Source organism: Mus pahari, chromosome 2 (genome assembly GCF_900095145.1).
Source record: "Mus pahari chromosome 2, PAHARI_EIJ_v1.1, whole genome shotgun sequence".
Classification (NCBI taxonomy): Eukaryota; Metazoa; Chordata; class Mammalia; order Rodentia; family Muridae; genus Mus; species Mus pahari.
In genome coordinates, this window is record NC_034591.1 from 70,934,012 (window position 1) to 70,950,656 (window position 16,645).

Here is a 16,645-nt window from a genome sequence, read left to right on the forward strand (position 1 = left end):
TAAGAGGTTAAGAGTGTTGGCTGGGCATGGTGAAAGTCCTGTAAATCCTAGCGCCCTAGGGGGCTGAGGCAGGATGGCACCAGTGAGTTGGTGCGAGGCTGGTGGATTTCAGGTTGCTCTGGGTGATTGGTCTTCTTAAAAACACGGGTGAGTGGCCCTGGGAAACCTAGGCCTTTCTTAGAAAAGCACTCAGGGTTGATTGCCATGGGATGAGCAGATGCTTTAAGATGTCCAAAGTCAGTAATTATACTGACATTTGGGCATTCTGAATGAAGATTGGAGGTTCTGCTTTCAGGTCCCAATGGCCTGCCACATGGTCACAGCGGGTTAGTTTTTTTTTTTTCTCCTATAGTCCCCTGTACAGTCCTCACCCAGCTGCTGGCCCCTATCCTGTAGAGGGAGTATTTCCAAGTGGTTTGCAGCCTTTTCTCCATCCCTTGCAGGCCCAAGGGGAGTACCTAGAGTCCCAGGAATTGTCCCCTCTTCTATGAATGAGGTGGGAGCAAAAGGACCCTGCTGAAAAGCTCAAGCTGGCTTCTTAGTATGAAAGCCTCAGAGTCCAAGCCTGGTACCTCATGGTAGCCAGGCAAGCGTTCTACCACACAGCCCAGCTTCCAAGAGCTGCTCTGAGACTGTCTTCATGGCAGGGAGGGGTGGGTAGAATCCTCTTACTCGTGCATGTATTTCTCCCCATTTAGTCTTCTCAGCTGCAAGCCAGGGATAATTCATACTCCCATCCCCAGCCTGTAGACGTTGGAAAACACAAATGTGTAAAATCATGCTGCTCTTACACAGTGGCTGCTCTTACCACAGGACTCTTTGTCCTCCTGGGAAGTGATCTATGTTGGGGAGCGGTGGCATCAGTGTGGCCAGGGGCCTTTTCTTCAGAGGAGTGTGCTCTTGAGGGTAGGGAGGACCTGCTGTGGGTACAGACCCATCTAGATTCCAGAAAGGCTGTGGGGTGTTATCTCAACATGATAGCAGAAAAGATTTCCCCAAGGACAGGAAGGAAGATGACTTAGGAGGAGGAGCCTAGGTCTGACACTCAGTCTTGCCATGGCCACTTGTTAGGGCTACTGGTCACCCTACAACTGAGGGGAAAAAGTCTTACAGACTGTTAAGACTATTAAGACCTGTTAAAGAACTCTTATGTAGCTAAAAGAGACGTGAATGTCAACTAGCCTTGTAATAATAGCAAGTTTCAGAATAGTAATGATGAAAGAGGCTGTGGCACTTCTGTTAGGGCAAGGCGGGAGCTAGCTATCATTTGTACCATGCAGGCACCCTTGAATGGGAGGGAACAAACTACACTGGGCCCATCCAGACCTTGTCCAAAGGGACAATGTTGTTAGCCTCAGGTGAAAAGAGCTTGGGGTGTCAGTCCTGTGGTGGGTCTGTTCCCCACTGCTGTATTCACAGTGAGCCAGGGTTGGGGGTGGGGGGTGAGGGGGAGATGGGCTTCTAGACAGCAGAGGCAGAACAGGGGCAGGAAGCCACTAGATGCTGGTTTTCAGTAGACTAAGCAGACAGGTCCAGAGGGAGAATAGGCAGGACTGGATACCTTTGGGGTTCTGAGAAGTATCAGGCATTGGAGGCCATGAAGCACCCCATTTCTTGCCTCAGATACCTGTGTCCTTTACATCAGGAGGCCCAGAGGCTGAGCACTTCTCCTAACTGGACTCGTGAAGACTCCAGCTCAACCTTCTGAAGAGGAAAACTGTTCCGCATTGCCCACCGCAGCTGAACACTGCCTCCAGGGGAAGGGAATCGGTCCAGATTATTTGATCTCTGGGCTCCTGGAAGCCTGAACCTCTGGACTTTGGCTTTCAGTAAATCTTTTCTCCTGGGGAATGTTCCCCCAAGGGGCACACCACTCAGTGAGTCTGACCTCAAAAGGAGGCCTGGACAGCTGCATTGGGAGAAGTGGAGCTGGACTGATAGATACTCCCACTGCCACCCTCTCTAGCTGCGAAGACCCAGAGTCACAGAAACTTTGCGGAAATATCCCTGTCACAACCTGAAAGTCACAGAGGACCAGAGGACAGTATCTAAGACAGTTGGGAGACTCTTACTATTTAGAAGGATGCTCTCTTTGTTCTTACATTTGACGAAAGAAAAGTTAATTTTTTTTTCTTTCCCTAGTCGACTCCTTCACCCCCCACTCTCCGGGAGGAAGCAGGTAAACCAGCTCCAGGTCCCTGGACTTTCATCCTTTCACCCTTTGCCTTTCAGCAGGCGCGTGCAAAGGTGCTCCCGACGGCTCAGGACCGCTGCTGACCACGCCCCACGGGCCTCGGGTCGCTTAGACAGACAGCAGTCGCCTCTCTCCCGAGCCGGATTTTCTTGCGAAGCGAAGCTGTTTCCGTGGGGATCCACGTTCGGTGGCCCAAGCAAGGGTTCAGATTCCATTTAAAACGACGGGCACAACTTATCTCCCCTCAGCTCCCTAGGATTCTCAGCCACCCTCTATCCCCCCCTAGCCGGGCGGAAGCCCAAAACCCATAGCTTTTGAAGTTCAGAGAATTTCAATCCGCGAAGAACTGGCGGCATCCGAGCGGATCGCCCCAGCAGGAGAAGGACCGCAGGTCGGCGGGGAGAGATGCACCGGGGCCGGACTCCACTAAGGCGGCTGTCACCTCTCTTTACTTTCGAAGGGTTACCTTGCTTCATGCGTTATTAGACTTTTCCTCCCTTCTTCCGCTGCTCAGTAAATAACCTTCATAATACAACGACAGTGACGATTAAAGCACACTTCCCAATCAGGAAGAAAAAAACAAAAACAGTAACACCCCAAGACAAAACAGAACAAAAACCCCGAAACCATGTCTTTCTCCAGCACTCTCTTTTCATCTTCTGTGAAAAATTCCACTTCCCTTCATTTGAAGTCGGACAATTGCTGATATTAGAAGTGACATCTAGTTGGATTTCTTTTTTTTTTTTTTTGCCTTTAAGCATCGGCATAGGTAGGAAGAGGTTCAAGTAGGGACCACAAAACTAGGATGCTAAGTAGATGGAGGCTGCTTTAAAAAGCTAGGATGGAGTCTGGGGAGGAATTTGGGATTGGGGGTGGGCTGAGAAGGGATTTCCATGAAGCTCAGATCTAGAGCAGACAGGAGGCTGCAGCCTTCAGAGAGTCTGAGGCCCCTCCTGGAGATGTAAGGAAAGCCTGGCTCCATCCGACTGACCCAGGAAGGAGACTAAATGGCACCCCTTGATCTCACAATTCTGTTCTGCTTTCATCTCTAGGGAAAATGCTGAGTAAAAGGGGATCAAACATTGAACATTCCCATTGAATGCAAAGCTGGGGGCGGGGCAGGGAAGCTCAGAGTGACTCTAGGGACCAGCCTCCCTCTGAGAGGGAGGGCAGTGAAGTAGTGGCGAGTTCATGGGGGGGTGGGCAGGGAGAGTGGGTGTCTCACAGCCCCAGAAGATGCAGCAGCAGCAGCCCTGAGACAGATTCAGGAGTCTAGAGAGCAGAGAGGACAAGCCGCCCAGCAGACTGGCTGGAGTGAGAAAGTCAGGGCCAGTCAGAATTGGTGGATATCTCCTCAGCGCAGGAAAAGATCCTAGAACTCACTATCCCCTCGACCCCATCCCTGCCCTTGGCCTCTGAAATGTTTCTCTAAATTTCTGGGCTGGCAGTGTTCAGCAGCTGCTGGCTTTGGGGGTTCATAGGGAGTGGACACATTTGTGTGGGTACCACCCTTCTTGTCATCTGCCCTTGTTCCCCAGGCAAGATTAACAAACATTTGCTGCATCAGGAGAGAAACGGAAAGCCAGAGTCGTTTTTTCTAAACCTCTGGCTTCCTCCATAATTGCCATAATCCTAAATCAGAAAGATTGAGGGAAGGGTAGAGAGAAAGTGAGAAAAGGGTAGGAGACAGATGACAATGAGGAAGTCACAGGAACTTTCTTAGAAGCTGGGGCTTTGCCTTGGAACACAGAGGAAGGAGTTTTTATTCCCCCCCCCTTTCTTCAGCTAAGAGGGCAGGCTGCTCACTAGTGGAAAATATTGCAGGGGGAGCCAGAGAGGGGGACGGAGGAGCTAAACTCAGAAGGTGCTCACCTTTGCCCCTCAACCCGGCCCACCTGCCAGGCTCCTTCTCCCAAACACCAAGTCCCAGAATTCCACAGACCCAGACCTTCACCTCCTCAAAGGATTAGCCTAGCCCCCTCACACCCTCCCTACTGCCTGTTTTTGTTTTGTTTTGTTTTGTTTTTTTCATGACATTTCAACGACTTTCTCTCCTATCTCTAGCTTTGGACACAGAAAACCTCTGTTGGGCAGAGCCCAGGAGAGGACCCAGCAAGCTCAAACCCTGCTGAAACTCTTTGCCACACAATCTACCCACAGCTGCCCGAAAACCACCAGAGAAGGCCAGCACCCTCTTCTACCTGGGCTCCTTCCGAACTACCAGAGCAGGGGGGCCGGGTTGCCAGCACCTTTCCACCAGAACACACTGTTTGTGGCAGAATTCGTTGACTCTGGAGAAATACCTAAAATACAGACAGAAAAAGAAAGGCCAGTCTTAGACCCTTTCCCTTACCGACATACCTGAAATAGCCAGGAGAGAAGCCAAACCAAAAGATGTTTTCTTCTATGAAGAGCCAATCCAAATTCAAGGCAGGCCATCTAGATAGAGATAATTCACAGCAACAGCAACAACTCATTGAACACTTCAAATTTAAGCCAGGTGATCTGGGAGAGATTTTTTTCTTCTTCTTAAATCAAGAAACACTGTGTCAGCACACAAGGCCGGTTTTCAAAGGGGGAAAAAAAACGATATCTCTTGGCTTCTATAAAGAGGGAAGGAAAATAAAGTTTGGTTCTTAGAAGATGGGGTTGGAGAGATGAGGGAGGAACGGGTACTGCAGGCTCAAGCTCCCCAGACAACTGAGGTGGGGGTACCTTTTCAGTAGCTGGTAAAAAAAAAAAAAAAAAAAATTGAAGCCACTTAGGACAAGCGGTTGTACTAATACTCAGAAAGCCTGGGTTTGTAAACAGCTTCCAAAGAGTAGCTATGGATTCTTTCATTAGTATTAGATCTAGACACCAGGTTAAGAAAACAAAAGTCAAAACAACAATAAAATAAAATTTCAAAAGCATTTTTCAATTACCAAGTCCTGCTGCCCCTGTGGAACTCGCTGCGCGCCTTAAGCGCTCCCTTTTCTGTGTGCGGAATTCCATTTGCATCCTCTGTGTCTGGGTGTCTCCCTTTCCCAGTGTGTGTGTCTCTCTGTTTTCACACTCTCCTCCCCATTCGAGCGAGGCCCACACCTGGCGCATCACTGCCGAGCCATTAGCTGCGGGTCTCCTTTCATCTTCGCTGTGGCAGACGTTTCTATTTATCCACTTGCGTTCGCCGAGTGGCGTCACCAGCGGTACTGTAATGACGATTGCAGCAGGAGGATGACAGCTTAGAAAGAAGAGGGCAATGGGGCTTCCTCCCAGAGGCGGTGCGGCACAGAGGAGCGCTCGCATCACAAGGTGACCCTAGCTCCCCACTGCCATCTCCGCGGTCGCCGTCGACACCGCGCTGGGGCTACCCGGCGTCAGCCTTGTCGCCTTAGCTCCTCTTCTCAGCCAAGATCCCAGGGAGCCGGGGATTAGGAGCTTACTTGGGGGTTTTCCCCCTCCCCCCTTCTGGAGAGTCCGGGGATGGAGAGCCGAAAGGACATGGTTATGTTTCTGGATGGGGGTCAGCTTGGTACTCTGGTTGGTAAGAGGGTCTCTAATTTGTCCGAAGCCGTGAGCAGCCCGCTGCCTGAACCGCCAGAGAAGATGGTGCCCCACGGTTGCCTGAGCCCGCGAGGCGGCCCTCCGACTTCCCGGGAGCGTGGCGGGGGAGGCCAGGAGGAGGAGCCGGTCGATGGACTAGCAGGCAGTGCTGCAGGGCTGGGCGCCGAGCCACGGTCTGCTGGAGCGGCCATGCTTGGCCCGGGACCCCCAGTCACCTCCGCGGACAGCCTCTCTGGCCAAGGGCAACCTAGTAGCTCAGACACCGAATCGGATTTCTATGAAGAAATCGAGGTGAGCTGCACCCCGGACTGCGCCACCGGGAACGCCGAGTACCAGCACAGCAAAGGTAGCCACTTTGTCCCTCCGCTCCCCGTTCCGCCCACTCCACCCACAGTTCCCTTCTTCTCAGGCCAGGTGCAAGATGTTCCTTTCCCTTGGGGCAGGATGGCTGGGGGTTGGGTGAGTGGGGCGGGGGCACCTGAACAGCTCTTTTGCTCTCTGCACCTTGGTGTGTGTGAGGGCTCTCGCGTTATCCCACTAGAGTGACAGTTGTGCCTGGACGAATGTCAGCGTTGACACAAGTCTTGACTTGAGGGGTCCAAAACGCACCCCAACCCCCCAGCCCCCGAGTTTTGTGGGAATGATTCAGCTAAGACGGGAAGACACCTCCGTCGGGTAGGGCAAGATCAAACGGTTGTCCGGGCAGTTTGACTGGAGGGGAAGCAAGGCACAAGGAGGCGCGGAAGCCCAGAGAATATAAAGGACCGTAAAATCGTGGCGGACTCTGGTCTCCGGAGTGCTGCAGCCCTCCGACCAGTTTGCACGTCGGTCAGAGGTCCAAATTACCTTGTCACTTCCCGGGCTGGCGGCGCCAGGTCGGAAATGGTCCCAGTGGTCTAATTGCCTTTGGTCTCCGGTTGCATTTGAAAAGGCGGGGATTGGGCCCTCCCCCTCCCCCTTTCCCTCAGTCTCACTTCTCCACCCAAAGGAAAAGCAGCTGCAGGGGGGCTAGAGCCCCACCCTTCTCTGGGGTGGGTCTAAGGGGTTGGTACTTTAATTACAGAGCTCCTTCTCACCAGGGGCTAATGGGAGTGGGGGTGGATAGCTCAGAAGGGAGTCTCTCTATACCAACAATATCCACTCCTAGGAATGAAAGACTGGGAGCAGGAGCCCATCAGCAGACACACCTCCACAAAACCATGGGAATGGGTGGGAAAGACTTGCCTCTAGCTCTAGGCCTAGGCAGCCAACACCACCTTGTTAAGTATCCACCTCCATCTCCTAGCATCTTATCCTCTACCTATCCCAGCTTCTCTACCATACCATGTCCTCACAACCCATACTCAAAATATACCACTCCTGCAATAGGTGCAACCCAACACACATCCCCACACCTGGTACTGGCATCTTGGTGCACATGCACACGCGCGCACACACACAAGATCAAGGAAGCTCACTGTATGTCCAACAAGCTACAATACATTAACTTCAAGAATTCAGTGTTCAGGCACATCCTTACCCATTCCTACCGACACAAGCAGAGAGCTCAGGAGATATGCCCTTTGCTGCACCCAGGGGTAAGCAGAAGGGAAGCCTTTAGACCCAGTGTGCCTTAGGTCCAGGTCTTCCAAACAGCTACTTTAAGCCTGCCCCAAACCTTTTCTGTATCAAGACCTCTCTGGTGAAGAAGCTTCCAGAGTCCCAGCAGAATCAGTGGCTGAGGAAGCTAAGGGGTTCTCCTTCTAATGCCCCTCCTCCAGCCTGAAGTCAGCACTTGTTTGTGTGTTTGTGTTGTGTCTCTGTATGTGCACCTGTGTGCCCTGGCCTCCTGTGCAGCGCCAGGCTCCGATGCTCTGGGTAGCAGTCCTACCAGTGGCAGCGAGGCCCCCAAGAGTAACGGTGGCAGCGGCGGCAGCGGCTCTCAAGGCACCCTGGCCTGCAGCGCCAGTGACCAGATGCGCCGATACCGCACCGCCTTTACCCGGGAGCAGATTGCAAGGCTGGAGAAAGAGTTCTACAGGGAGAACTACGTTTCAAGACCGCGGAGATGCGAACTGGCAGCAGCCTTAAACCTTCCTGAAACTACCATCAAGGTAGGCTGGGCTAGGATAGCTATGTACCTAGGTTAGTGGGAAGGAGATGTCAATGACCTATGTCCTGAACTGCAACTGAGTCGTCTGGGCATGGACTCTCCAATCTGGTACATGAATTCCCCTCTGACAGTCCATAGTCAGCCACTTCTGCCAAGAGGTCGATTCCATCCTTTTCCTAGGCAAACAGACTACGTGGGCAGGTGACTGCAAGTGACAGTGTCCCCAAAGAACATGGAGCCCTAAATCTATGGGAAAATGGCTTTTTGCCTCCCCAGATCCATCGAGGCAGGCCTTCCTATTAGTACCTTCACTCCAGCTTGTGATGCTAAGCCCGGTGGGCAGGCCGAAAACGGCTCCCCAGCCCTGCTCCGGAGGGTTTCCATCTGGGTTGGTGGCCTGCCCCTGTCAGCTGGAGTTGCTTTTGAGTCTCTCCCCCCCCCACCTCCGGTCCCCCTCAATGCGAGCATGGCCCTCGCACCCCACCCACCCCCAGCGATGGGTCTGGGCCTGGCGCAGCCCTCCAAGGTGCTCCTCTTCCTCTCCTCAGGTGTGGTTTCAGAACCGGCGCATGAAGGACAAGCGTCAGCGGCTGGCCATGACGTGGCCGCACCCGGCCGACCCTGCCTTCTACACCTATATGATGAGCCACGCGGCGGCCGCGGGCGGCCTGCCCTACCCCTTCCCGTCGCACCTGCCCCTGCCCTACTACTCGCCCGTGGGCCTGGGCGCCGCATCCGCCGCCTCGGCCGCCGCCTCGCCCTTCAGCGGTCCCCTGCGCCCGCTTGACACCTTCCGTGTGCTCTCGCAGCCCTACCCGCGGCCCGAACTGCTGTGCGCCTTCCGCCACCCGCCGCTCTACCCCGGCCCGGCGCACGGACTCGGCGCCTCGGCCGCCGCCGCCGCCGGGCCCTGCTCCTGCCTCGCCTGCCACAGCGGCCCGGCCAACGGGCTGGCGCCTAGGGCCACCGCCGCCGCCGCCGCCTCAGACTTCACTTGTGCCTCCACCTCCCGCTCGGACTCCTTCCTCACGTTCGCCCCCTCTGTGCTCAGCAAGGCCTCCTCCGTGGCGGCATTGGACCAGAGAGAGGAGGTGCCCCTCACCAGATAAGGGGTCGCTCTTGGGGCTGCCGGCTGCAGGACGGACGTCGTGGGGTGGAGGTGGGGGGAGCCTTCGGGGCTCCTCCAGCGTCCCACCTGTCACCTCTCTTCTCAGATGCAGAGGGGAAAGGAGGTGGAGGGGGGGGGGACAACATAAAGGACTCGGCCTAGAGGATCCAGGAGTCCCCAGAAGCGACAGTGGCTGCTTGGGAGCAGGGATGGGGTGGGAAAGTGTCCCCTGGGGTGGCCAGGCCTTGCCATTCTCCACCGAAACCACCACCCTGTCAGAAGTCGAGGCCTTGGTTCAACAGCTACCCGGACAACCCACTCCCACGCCCCTCGTACCCTTCATCTGGGCCCCCACTCTCCTGTCAAGGGCAAGGGCTGCGAAGGGAACTCGCTGTTTCTTGGAACAAAATGCTGTGTATGCAGAGCAGGTAGAAATTAATCTTCACCAGCTTTTCCAACGCATGGCAGGAGGCTTGTTGATGGCAACATCCCAGCCATTTAGGGGAGAGATGATTTACTGCCAGGGAGACGCTTGCCACTTGGCGAGGAACCTGGGGGCCATCTCACCTTCCCAGGGCCTCAACTACACGGGCATTTGGGGAGTGGTACCCTCTACCAGCCCCTGACTTCTTTCCCTATTCCTGGCTTTGTGACACCTCACGACGTGCAGCTCCAGCCTTCTCCCTTTCGGTTTGACATTGGCAGGGACGGGGCAGGGGCTCCAGGGTCCCTAGGCAGCTTCTGTGAGGCAACCTCTTCTCCCTTAACCCAGCCCACAGCCTGATTAGCAAGTGATGGGTGAGGAGGGTTTTTGAATGTTGAATGTATGTATAATAATGATCACCACTCTGCTGGGCCACCAAGCCCGTAGCTGCTGAGCCGGTCTAACAAGGCGCCCTGGGAAGAGCTTAGGGAATGGAGACTTCTTACATTCTTCTCTCATTGTCTCCCCAAATTGTCACAGGGCCTTGGCTTTCAGCTGCCAGTACAAACCTTCAGCACCTCTGGAGGGCCCTGTCTCTCCCCTTCACTGCGGTTTATTGGGGAGCCACCTTTGGAACTCCTGAACTCATCATTATATCCAGCGTTTCAGGAAAAGGACGACTTCAATCATCCAATGCAGGCTTCACTCCACTGGGAGGGAGTGGTCCTTCCTGTAGGGAATGAATTTGGTTTGGTTTGGGGTTTTCCTTTGCAGCCCAAAGAATTTGCTGTTATGATTTGTTAACCATATTGCAATAAAAGCTGAACATGATTCTTACTTTAGCATTTAAACATAATTTTTTTGATGGCATCAGGGAGCGTGTTTGCTATTTTTGAATTGCTAATTTAGCTACCATGGGCATGTACAGGGACAGAATAAAGGAGATGGACTCCCAGAGGGAGGGGTCTCCTAAGTCCCTGTTGGGCATTGGCAGGATCCAAACAAACACTGCAGGGAAGTGCCTTGGGTGTAGGTTTGGTTAGTTCTGGGAGTATCTAGGGCTTGCCATCGGTAGATTGGCCCCCTAAAGTGTTCTGTTCAGTTTGCCTAGGGCTCGTCCCTCTAATGGATGAATCCTTCAGTTGCTCTACTAGGAGACTTTAGGGGCTGCCATCTCCTTGAGACCTTCCTCCATGACGAGCCTGATGAGATAAGTAGTAATGACAGGTGCTGGACCTCTCCAGAGAGCAGTGTTTGCTGGTGGAGTCAGGCCTCCATCCATGCGTAGAAAGACGTGGCTGGATGAGGGTTGGGATGGTCTTAGTAGGATTCATCCATGTGCAAGAAATGCTACCTGGAGGATGGAATTCTGGCGCTTCGGAATGGTACATAGCACTTCCCCGACCTACTCAAGAGTACCTCGTTCTGAAATCCCAGCCCAGTAGCATGCTGGGAAGCTAGGAAGGTTTGGGTTGCCTAGCAGGGAGGGTTCTCTGCTGGGCAGTGGGAACTCCACAAATGCCCTCTGCCCTCTTGTATGCTGTGGCCCTGTGTGGAAGCTTCTACCCAGCAACTGCGCGCCCACTCTTCCCTGCCCCCAGGCCCTCAAAGTTCCCTCTGAAGCCAGGGGCTCCCCAGTGCCAAATCCCAGCAAATTTTGCAGTTGCTCCACCTCGGGCAGAGATTGCTTGCGACAGGTAAATGGGCTGCGGGTCGCCTTAATGCCAGGCGTATTTTCAGTTAATAGGGAGGGAAAATGAGGTGTCTGCAGCGATATTGGAAAGTACAAGATCGATGATCCGGCCTCGTGTCCAATCAGCAGCCTTTAATTGACTGTATTTTCTGGGTAATTGAGCCTCTCTTCCTCCAAATTGAAGTGGAAGATATAACAATACATCTTGCCAGGAGGAATTACTCATTACTTCATAATGAAATTTCCCTTTTGCCAAGGTTTGCGGTTTGGCAGTAGGCACCACTTCTCACTCTGTGAACCCCCCACCCCCTCTCCCGCAGCTTAGCATGCCTGTACCAGGCCATGCCATCTGGCTTGACATGCCTCACTTTGGTTGGGAGAGCAGACTTGACTATGAAGGTACTGTCTGTCTCTAGCTTCAATTTCTGTCTGTAGAACAGATAGGGCAGACCAAGCAGGAGGCCTAATGTGGGATTGTTTTGGGTTTTGTTTCTTTTTTAACTTCTGAGTCTCTTGTCTTAACTGAACCCTGGCAAGGTCCCATTTTGTCTGAAGCTCTGAGCCGTGCACAGCAAACGGTGGCTAGGATGTACCTATGAGTTTCAGGTTCTTGATTCTCCCTCCCCAACACACACATACTGGGCTTTGGGACTCTGAGCCCCAGATCCATGTTCAAAAGTTTCACATTTTAGTTCCCCCTGCAGCTTCTGAGTCCTGGCAGAACCTGCAGGTCTGAAAACAAGGTCCAGTGCTCAGCTTGGGTCTGCCTATATCTGCAAGACTAACCACTCTGCAGACCAAGTGTGCGCAAAGCCCCGGCCGTCGCTGGCTTGTTAACGTGTGATTGATTGCCTTATTAAAGCGTGTTCTTGTAAGTGTGACCAAACTGATTGCATTGCATATGTTTGGAATAATGCTCATTTTAAACAACAGGATAAAGCGGATGAGCTCTGCAGAGCCTCGGAGACGAAATGATTCCGGCCAGCAGTTCCCTAACTCTGGCATTAAATTACCCAGTTACATAGCAAATCACTTAGTTCTTCCAGTCTTACCCCTATTTGGGGTGGGGGTGGGGTCTTTGCAGTTTGATCTCACCCTCTGTCCTACTGGTGGCTTTTCACCATACAGAACCACCTTCTTAGGCTCTAAATCTATAAGGACTCACTAGACATGGGGTCCTCCACAGGAAAAAGGCAGCAGGAAAAAAGATCCATCACACACATGTTACCCAAAGGACACAGCCCTCGACAGTCACCCCAAATGGAAGCCTTGGGTCCCCATAGTATGTCTCCTCCATCCAAAATGATTTCATGGAAGTTTAAAAGATTCCTTTGTTCTCCAGACTTCTCCTGCTCCGTTGCTTCTATTCTTCTCCAAATGAGGAAACACCCGCTGCCATATGTCCTCCGGGCAAGGATGGGTGTCACAGTGGACAGTTGTGGAAGATGCCCAGACGGATGGCATACTCCAAGTGGGAAGACTTTCTTTCTTTCTTTCTTTCTTTCTTTCTTTCTTTCTTTCTTTCTTTCTTTCTTTCTTTCTTTCTTTCTTTTTTCTTTTTTGTATTAAGCATCCTCTCCCCACACAGTGAGGGATGGGAGAGGAAAAGAGATTGTAGGGGGGTGTCTTCTAATCATCTCTGCTCCCAGCTATTAGTTTCAGCAAGGTTTTCTTTCTGTGTGCTCCACTCCCATCAAAGAAATCCTCTTCTTGTCTCCACTCATCCCTGACTTGCACTAAGAACCAAGCTGCTGGGAGAGTGAACTTTCTAAGGAACACCTTTGGGATCTGCTGGGATTCTGATTTGTTCAAGATGATGACAGTCATCAGGACAAATCAGAAACAATGCCACTCTTCAGGGTGTCATTTGTAAGTGCAGTTGCACAGATTCGTTTACAGTCCCCAGCCAAAACACTGAGTAAGAAAACTGATGCAATGGCAAATTTCTTCCCTCGCTCCCCTTTTCCCAGGTTCTGCAGGGGCAAGCATATCGAATTCAATAGGAAAAATACTAAGGCCAAATTCTCCATTTACCCAATGTATGGGACCCCAAAATGTTGACCCTGGGGGTAGGGGAATCAAATCCTAACTATAAACCCCATCGTAGCATCTATAAAACAAACAAAACACAAAGTCATTTCCAAATTGCCTTCTCAGCAAAGAAGTATGTGATATTCTGAGGAGGAGGGAGAAAGATTGCCACTTAAAAATAACATGAAAGCATTAAGTAATTATTTAAAACAAGGCTGTTTAGAAAAATATTTGTATTTATTGCAGCTGCTCAATTGGCCTCGTTAAAGTCGGCAAGCATTTAAATTGTGTTACAATCTCATTTAAATCCTGCTCGGTTCCAGCAGGCTGAAGAGCTTGAATAGACCAATCACTTCATAATGATGATGAATGAGAAATTAATTCAGATACAAGCAAGACAATTTAGGCCTTCATCTGTTTAAATAGCCTTCCAATATTATTCGCGATCGCGGGTCACAGATTGAATCAATTGTCCAATCTTGTGAAAGTCATATCCTTACATCTTCATCCAGATTATTTATAGCGCAGTGAGGGCTGCTGAAAGGTATACGCCGTTAACAGGGACAATTACTTAAAGGGAAACGTTTATAAAATGGAAAACAAATGCCAGGGATGGTAACAAATGGAATCAAACGCAGCCATTCCAATCTGGCAGCTGGAGGGAAGGGAGCGGGCTCAACCGCTCCGGAAGAGAGGCGAATTCTGACCTCCTGGGGCCCAGGTGAGGCCGAGAATCAAGGGCGCCTGCGCTGTTGCAGCAGGAGCAGTCGCGGCAGTTTGGCCCCTGCTTGCGTTAGGTTCTTGCGTTACTAGCGCAAGAGACAGCCTGCAGTTTTCCGGGACCCACATCTTGAGGAACAGTCCCTTACAGGGGTCCGTCCCAGTTTGTACATAGGTGTCAGTTTCCCTTATGCCGGACATCAGCTTTCCTCTGGCCACCACTGCCAGGTGGCCGCAGGGGAGGGTCTGGGGCCTTGGTTAGTGGAGAAGCAGAAGCTGTCCTGAGTTGCAGAGTTGCTGGTGATTTTTGGACGCTGCAGACTCAACCTCCTCTTAGCATCCTTCCAAACTGAAGGCCGCGAAGGGCTCTAGGTTACATAGGCCCCTCTATTTGCTTCCCGCTGCACACCGGGCTGCCTTCCCACCCAGGAGCGGCGCCCAGATCTTCCCACCCTTAGGTGTTCCGTCTCTTTCCACGAGGCCAGGCACATTTCATCGCCTTTTTTGGGTCAGGATGTCCTCTGCCAGGACCCACGGAGTTAGGGTGATTGTTACTTGGAGGTGACAGGTGTTTTCACGGCTTGTTTAGGAAAACCCGGCATGGTGCTGCCAGGGAGGTGGTTTGCTTGCTGTGGTGTGGGTGCTAGCACAGATCCAAACGCTTCTCATCTCCGCCAGCTAGAAGCCCATCCCGGGAAGAAAGAGAGCCTTCTAGGCGGCGCTCTTAGGGGGGAAGTTAGTAGTAGGGTGGCCTCAGAACACTGGAACAAGAAAGATGGTCCATTCCATGCGCAGAACCCGGAGGATGGGAGGAGAGCAAGTGGATCCCGAGCAATACAGGAGGAGTCCGCTCTGCACTCCAGTCCTGTCTTAAGGGTGGCTTTTTTTTTTTTTTTCATTTTTCCCCTTCTGTATTTCTCTATTTGAAACAAAGCCCAACTAACGGATTCCTGGCGCTCTGAGGACCCACTCCTGGGAGCGACTTTGATGTATTGCTGTCCAATTAGTGCCTTTAATTGGTGTCCTCGGGGACAGGCAGGCCGAGAGCTGGGACGCAGCCTCCTCTCGACTCTCCTGCACACTGAAAAGGTAAAATTTATAACGCACTGTGGGAGCCCCTTGGGAGAGCAACGAGCAAAGTGGGGCAGAGAAAGGAGAGTGGCAAGTCCGGCTTGCAGAAGATGCATCCCCCAACCTCCGGGGTCCTGGGGGGGGGGAAGGGAGGGTCCAGAACCTGTGTGCTCTGCTCAGGTTTCTGAGCAGAAGAGTTAGGGGCCGCCAAGTCGCTGAAGATTATGAATTTCCTTGCAGAAAAACCAGGGGAGTTTGCATTGTCTGTAGATGCCCAACCCCATGTGGTCTCCCATCTCGTTAATAATGGCTGTTTGTTAACAAGGATGCGGAGGTTAAATAATCCGGGTGGAAGATTAAACACGCCTCATCAAGGCGCCCGGAGCTGAGCCTCAGCGCAGAGACCTGCAGCACAGCCAGCTTGCTGGAGCCTGGAGGATGGTGGGAATGAGAGCTTCCCTGAGCGAGCACAAGTGGAGGAAAGGAAAGGTCTGAGGCCCTTGGAATGTCTAACTCCTAGATCTGCTCAGTGGAGAATTCAAATCAGAGACAGCCCCAGGAGGAGGTGGTTGTCAAATTGTGGAGGAAGCTGCTTGGGATCAAAAAAGTAGCTCTGGGTCCTGAATTCTAGGTTCTCATGCTCCAGTTACACCACTAGGAAGTAAGGGGTGCTTTATCCCACGTGACTAGCACTCAACGGACACAGGAAATGCCGCTCCTGGCTGGACACTACCCCCTAATAGCTGCACAGGTGGCACCCCTTATTCTCCTTAGGACATTTTTTTTTTTTTCTGTTGTATGAAATGGACCTGAGCCCAGGCTTCATGAAGATGATGTATCTTTCTTTCTTTTCTCCATTTGCCAGCACTTTCTCCTTTGCACTGTCTCTACTTAACTTTGGAAAGTTCAGTCAAAGAGGATTTTACTTAGAAAATAGGACCTACTATGTGCTAGTCATGTGTGATGCGTGCTTTTTAAACTGGAGAGCAGGTTACCAATTCTTATCCCCTCCTCACCATTCCCAGAATGGGATGGTATTGGGGGGGACAGAGAAGCTGTTGAGGGAGGTGTGATGGAGCTGTTAAGAAGAAATAAAGGATTTGAAGAGACAGCGGGGGGGGGATGTAGTGAGGACAGACAGTGCACACAGTGGTTCCTTGAGTTGGGATTGGGACTTGCAGGAGAAGAGGGAGAAGGGCTTTCTGGAGTCCTGGTGATGTCCAGTGAACAAAGGGTCTCGGGATCTGCTGAGAAAGTATGAGCGCTGATTTTCTATCTACATGTTGTTCCGACAGTTGGAGTGATGAGTGTTACCTAATTTCAAAAGAAAGCACTTTCAGTTTTTTAACCAGAGAATTCTGGTTTTTAACCAGAGTACTCCAAGCCTTTGCCTCAGAGAAGGTGTTGGGTGAGTGTCCCATTGAGCATTCTTGTAGACAGCCATAAAGGTGGCTTCTGCATTTGTCTACCTTTGGTTGGAAGGTCCAGAGGTCAGAGTGGTGGGCAGTGAGCCAGACACAGACACAGCGGTGGCTGAGTCTTTGCTGGTGTAAACCCTCTGTTCTGGGCTTGCCCGGAGTCATTTTCCTTGGTTCTCACGGCAGCCTTCTGAGTTGAGAATAGTTTTCCTTCTCATTTTGCAGAGGAAGCTGAGTCACAGGGAGCTTGTTCCAGGTCTGTGTTACTTCAAAGGATCAGCCTCATTCCAGAACACAGGCATCCACTACTCTGCTAAAGCTGCTCTCCTGGTGTGGTGGGGGAGGGGG

At 52.0% G+C, this 16,645-nt stretch overlaps 1 protein-coding gene and 1 long non-coding RNA gene across 3 annotated transcripts; one reads left to right on the plus strand and one right to left on the minus strand.

Moving 5' to 3' along the window:
- Window positions 1-201: 201 nt before the first annotated feature.
- Window positions 202-6,648, minus strand: LOC110317105. The gene is made up of 4 exons (XR_002380299.1): window positions 6,587-6,648; window positions 5,119-5,385; window positions 4,556-4,633; window positions 202-2,716 (listed from the first exon to the last, which is right to left on the minus strand). It is a non-coding gene; the product is annotated as an uncharacterized LOC110317105 (long non-coding RNA).
- On the plus strand, window positions 5,313-10,209 carry Evx1 (even-skipped homeobox 1). Of its 2 annotated transcripts, none has more exons than XM_021191484.1 (3): window positions 5,313-6,086; window positions 7,577-7,833; window positions 8,381-10,209. In XM_021191484.1, the coding sequence occupies exons 1-3, from the start codon at window positions 5,660-5,662 to the stop codon at window positions 8,939-8,941; spliced, it is 1,245 nt and encodes a 414-aa protein (XP_021047143.1). In that variant the 5' UTR covers window positions 5,313-5,659; the 3' UTR covers window positions 8,942-10,209. The 2 variants fall into 2 exon arrangements, with proteins under 2 accessions (XP_021047143.1, XP_021047144.1); XM_021191485.1 differs by having other exon boundaries at window positions 5,349-6,031; window positions 8,381-8,941.
- Window positions 10,210-16,645: the final 6,436 nt, after the last annotated feature.